Genomic DNA, 5,547 nt, shown 5'->3' with positions numbered 1-5,547 from the left:
ATAGAGTGCTCTGGGGATTGTTGCCCCTTTCTGTGTTTTTTGTTAATCCTTCCGTGCCATTTATTTTTCTCAGCGCTTGCTGTGGCAGTTAGATTTCCGGATGAAATACTTGAATGAGTGTGGTGAATGAGGAGATGCCTTTCCTTTGAGGTCTGATAGAGACGCTTCTGTTTTTCTTAGAACATCCATGGGCGATATTTAATGACGTGCAAATGTTAGAAGGCCTTGATCAAGCTCTAAACTGGGGCTGTGGCTTAAACCTGCAACAGCTGGCAAAACTGTGCTGCAGCAGTTGTCTTTTCACGGTGTACAATATTGCGCTTAAGAGGTGTTTATGGTTTTGGAACTTGGGAGTACTCGTCTGTTAGTCCAGGGCTGAAGACTGTAGCTGATGCTTTACCCGATAGCAAGAACCAGCACTCATGTGCAGAGGACAGGAGTCTCCTTTCTGGGTATGGCCGAGAAAGCCTTTGCTGGCTGCACACAGAGCATCACACTGAATCGGTCTTGTTTTTCTTTACAGAAAAAGCTACCAATGAGTACAACACCAGTGAGGACTGGGGGCTCATCATGGATATCTGTGACAAAGTTGGGAGCACACCTAACGGGTAAGCTGCGCCTCGGCGCTGCGACAGGAGCGTCACGCTCGGGTGGAGAAGAGCAGATTCAGAGGGACCACATCTCCACACGCTCAGTGTCATCAGCTATGCAGAAAACTCTGCCTGCATGACGCTTCTGCAGGCTCTACAAATGTCTGTAGCTGGCTTGAAAGTTCTTGGAAAGAACGGTTCCAGCAGCGTTGCTAGTAGAGCAGTTGGTATTTGCCGAGCGCGTTCCAGTTTTTAGGGAGTTCTGCACAGCAGACCAAGTAATTCATATTTAACGAACTCACATAAATTTGGAGAAGCAGCTGTGCCAGCGGGAAAAGCGTACTCGTTTCTCTGGCCAAAACAGTTAGCTGTTTGTGACGAGAAACTGGTCTGCGTGTATTCAGTAGGAAGAAGGGGAATGAAGGGGAAAAGGGAAAAAACAGGGATTGAAGCACAGATCAGTTTGAATCCCTTTACCCCGACTGGTGATACTGGAACAGAAGTGGTGGTTCAGTGGTCCTGGAATGGCCAGCAGTATCTGCTGAATCTTAATGTTGTGTTTTGAATTTCCAACTTTGAAGTAAACCGGAATTATGCTGAATTCTTAAGTGATCCCAGAATTCTCATCAGTTATATGTGACATAGAAGATTGCCACAGAGGAAGCTGTTTGGGTTGGGCTTTTCTGTATTAATTACCTCCTCCAGGGAGTCATAGCAAATCTATTAAATGTGGGAATTACATTTAATACCTAAAACCTGAAGAAAAAAAACCGTAGAATGTCCTTTGAGTCCTTTATTGAAAGTCTATTTTTTTTTTTTTTTTTAGTTCAAATAGACTTTCGAGGAGCCGATTTAACTCTTTTTGGAGGAGGGGAGATTGTAAGAAAAGTTTTGGTTTTTTAATTACACATGCGGAATATGTTATAGATCTAAAATGACATTAAATCTCAGTATTATTTTTGTATATACAAAAATAATCCTAAATTCTGAGTTTTAAATGTCACCACTGCTCGCATATTTTACTGCGGTTTTGTGTAGCTTTCTTTCCTCCTGCCCTTCACAAAGAGCCACCTCCTGAAGAGAACAGATCTTGTTGCCTTCCTTCCCTTAAATAAAAGTATAGCGTAACAACAGGTGTGCTGCCTTGCTTGGGTCGTTGGTACATCAGCCATGGCCAGACACACCCGCTGTTGGTACTAAAGCCCTGTTCTCTGGCTTTGGCGTGGATGTCACCGAGGAACCCGGCACAACTGCTCAGGCTTTTCTTTGAGCTTTGCTGAAGGTTACAATTCCACGATGACTTTAAATTGACAGGAGAGAGACTTTGCCTTGAAGAGGGTTGTCAGGTGTTTCCTCCACCCCTTGTGCGATGGGTTCCTGGTGACTCTGTTCTTCACAGAGATCTGGCTGAAAACTATCATGCTCGGCCAGATCCATTCTTGATCCAGGGCCTGCATGACTGCCAAAGCCTCGGGCAGGAAGGGAAGGGGACTGCGCTGCCATGGGGAGGGGCGATGGGTGTTTAGTCAGCAGCTTTCCCTCGTGCCTGCGTAAGGTGACGAGGGAACCAGAGCCTTAGAGGTGGTGGTTTGAGCCAGGAGACGTGGAGAAACGCAGCCTTGTGGAGCCATTTCTGTGCTTTGGTGTAGCTGCTCCAGTAGACTGCATCGAGGTTAGTGATCCAAGAGCTGACAACCTGTGAGCATGATTTCTAAGTTAAATCCATGGAGACCCTTTACAGTAGCCAGTGAAATAACCAGTTAGTTAGTCATCACTGCTCCTCGTTCCTGGTTTTAGTGTCGACATCTCTGTCATCGTCTGTTTCGAATCCAGCTCCTCAGCTTGATGGTAACAGCTCCCTTTATGACCTGGAAAGGAATACAAAATGCCAGCGTAAATGTAAAGTCATCTAAGAGTTTCTGTGCTCCTTTTGCAGAGCGAAGGATTGCCTTAAAGCCATCATGAAGAGAGTCAACCACAAAGTTCCCCACGTGGCTTTGCAAGCACTGACAGTGAGTAGACTATCGCTGTCTCCCAGAACCTTGGTGTTCCTTCATGTGGCACAGCTATTAAACGTGCCCTGATCCATCAGTACCTCTGGAGCTCCGAAGGGGAGGTCGGTCAGAGTGTGTGTGCGGAGCAGAGGAGTGAATGTAACTTTTACTCTGGATGGTTTTCATTGCTGTCACACATTTTCACAACGGTGTTTCTGTTGTCAGCTTTTAGGAGCCTGTGTATCAAACTGTGGAAAAATATTTCACCTAGAGGTCTGTTCTCGTGACTTTGCTAGTGAAGCTCGAGCTATAATAAACAAGGTAATTTTTTATAACCTTTCGTATTGGGGAGTAGTTGTTTTGGTAATTGCTTTGTCTCAGCAGAAAGGAATTGGCAAAATGAAGGCTCTAGTTAACACACATTTTCTAGTGCTGGTGCAGTTGCACGTACTGCTGGCTGTCGTGTACTTTAATTTTTACTGTGAAAATACAGTGCATTAAAGAAGTGACAGGCTGATAATACTCCAGACTTCTACAGAATTACATGAGCAATTTTAATTACAATCTGTGACTCTTCCTAAGCTCAATTAATTTGATAATGGTGAAGGCAGCTTTTCTTGAAGAGTTCTTATTTGGCATGAAAGAAATTCATGGGCTGAAGTGCGGAGGGAAAACTGTGAGAAAGTTAGATGACGTTTTTACAAGGAAAAGGATAAAGTCTTTGGACGACTTCATTAGTTCCCAGAGATTCTCAGAACGCTGAGTGAGGAGGTAACCAGGAAAGGAGGACCTCAGGGTTAGGGTCAGGCAGCGGATGGGATCTAACTCTGGCTGTAATGCATTGAGTAAGCAGAAACTGCTCTCCCCTAATTACTGCTCCAGTTGAAGGCAAAACTGGCTAATGGGTTAAACAGAAGTTACTCTTCAAATATAGTTGGGAGGCCTGGAGTCATCAGAGGTGGAGCAGAGCAATTAAGGAAACTAATAAAATTGCCGGGAAGCAAAATGAGTTCACAGCTCTTCTGTTTCTTGCTTTGCATGGAAAAATAGGTCTTAAAGTCCTCCCCTTTGTTCTCATTAGCCATGGTCCATTCTGAAATAGAACACTGACCTTCATGGTCTGACAGCGCGTCTGGACGTAAAACCGAACCCTTAATGCCGCTGAAGAATGGTCTGCTGGAGCATAAGTGATTTTGCTGCTGGGAAATACTTCTCCGGGGACGGGGTGAAACAGGAGTGATCTTCAGGGGGCAGATAAAATTGTGCTTCCTCCCTTTTCTCCAGAAGAAAATCTGTTCAGACAAGTGCTAACAAATGTCTTTGTGCTGATACTGAGCCTATCAAGCTGCATCTCGTCTTTCAATTCAGTGTGCGCTTGAGCCCAGACTTGCCACCATTTTTCCTGTTCTGCATACACGTGAGCCAGGGCTTCCAGGGTGATCCGAGCTATGCTCCGGTGAGACATCGTGGCCCTGCCCTGTACTGGTGCAGTCCCAGGCTCACCCAGACCCATGGAGCTGGTCTGTCTTTACCCTTGTAATGGGTGGCATGACCTTCACACACATTAGCTCTCTGATGAAGAGTTGCTCTTCCTGCTCCAGTAATTCTTCTGTGGCTGTTACAGGATTAGCGGCAGCTGATGGTTAAGGTTACCCAGGTATGCTCCAAAGGGTATTCTTCAGCTGTGCAGTAGAGTAAGACATGACCTGCTTTTCTGAAGGTGGGTTATCACGTTGAGTGAGGTTGTTAGCACATAAAATTTGCTGTGTTGATGAAATCAGTGCTTCTGTGTGGATTTAGATGAGCTGTGCATCCTGTGGAGGAAGGGCAGCTGTAGAGGCTCTTTCATCCCAGAGGCTGGAGAAGAATGGGAGCCAGAGGAACTGCAGGCAGAGCATGAACTTGATCTTGGTTTACCCCACTCGAAATAAATATCTTCCTTTGCCAGACAGTGTCCCTGCACCTCAGCTCCTGGTTCTGGAGATAATAGTGTAAGCTGTCCCATGAGCTGGGTGGCACCGTACTTAACGTGTCATTCCTTCTTGGGAGAGAACCTGAATCAAGGACACGTACATGTATATTAATACATACCAGCACCTTTTTCCTTAACCACCTGGAGCGGACTGTGCTAAAATAACAGCAGTAGGTAGGTGAGCTGCCTGCGAGATCTGGGAGGATTTGCCTCAGAGGATTGTTTCAAGGGTTGAAGGAGCCTGATTTAAAATAACCGCTTGTTTGGTAGAACCAGGGAAATCTGAAGTCCTTATGGTCTTCTGCTGCACCCGGGGAATGGTGTTGGAAGATGCTGGGCCAGCTTTCCAGTGAAAGAAAGGGTGATGCCCTTATGTTCTGATATTGTGTTATCCATAATATCAGAATCAGTGTATAAAAGACCATATATTCTAGGCACTGTTCTCCGAATTTTCTTACTCAAGACAATTATTAAGGATGTTTATAGTAAAATGCTTCTGAAAATGAAATTTTCCTGAGAGGGGACAACTCTTCTGTTCATTTTGAGGTACAAGCATCCCTTTCTATGCAATTTTGTCTTTTAGGCTCATCCAAAAGTATGTGAAAAGCTCAAAACTCTAATGGTGGAGTGGTCGGAAGAATTTCAGAAAGACCCACAGTGCAGCCTAATATCTGCAACTATTAAATCTTTAAAAGAAGAAGGAGTAACTTTTCCTGCTGCTGGATCACAGGTAAAGCCGATCTGGGGTATGTGGTTCCGCTAGGATCACCGTTTTGGCGGTGAAAACCCACCCGACTAAGATCATCTGTGCCTTCGATGGGAGGAGAGTGGCATCCTGGTTCTGGTTGGGTTGCCCCCTTATGCCGAGGTGCCCTTCTATTCCTTCTGCTTTTTTGTGTCCTTGCCTTCCACAGAAAAATAAGAACAGAGTAAAGGCTGTTTCGTGATGCCCTTAGGAGCTGTTTCAGTTTAGATCCTTCTTTTCTTCCGA

At 45.2% G+C, this 5,547-nt stretch overlaps 1 protein-coding gene across 1 annotated transcript in view; it reads left to right on the top strand.

The window, feature by feature from the left end:
* The first annotated feature begins 525 nt into the window (after nucleotides 1-525).
* STAM2 (signal transducing adaptor molecule (SH3 domain and ITAM motif) 2) overlaps nucleotides 526-5,547 on the top strand; it is a 12,017-nt gene continuing 6,995 nt past the window's right edge. Inside the window, exons 1-4 of the mRNA XM_010139895.1 lie at nucleotides 526-608; nucleotides 2,527-2,602; nucleotides 2,810-2,905; nucleotides 5,140-5,286. Of these exons, the coding sequence (XP_010138197.1) occupies nucleotides 571-608; nucleotides 2,527-2,602; nucleotides 2,810-2,905; nucleotides 5,140-5,286 (357 nt within the window). The 5' untranslated portion in view covers nucleotides 526-570. The remainder of the gene's footprint in view (nucleotides 609-2,526; nucleotides 2,603-2,809; nucleotides 2,906-5,139; nucleotides 5,287-5,547) is intronic.

This window comes from Buceros rhinoceros, unplaced genomic scaffold (genome assembly GCF_000710305.1).
Source record: "Buceros rhinoceros silvestris isolate BGI_N320 unplaced genomic scaffold, ASM71030v1 scaffold27267, whole genome shotgun sequence".
Taxonomy (NCBI): domain Eukaryota; kingdom Metazoa; phylum Chordata; class Aves; order Bucerotiformes; family Bucerotidae; genus Buceros; species Buceros rhinoceros.
Note: the sequence above shows the minus strand (reverse complement) of the source record. Positions and strands in the feature narration are given on the sequence as shown.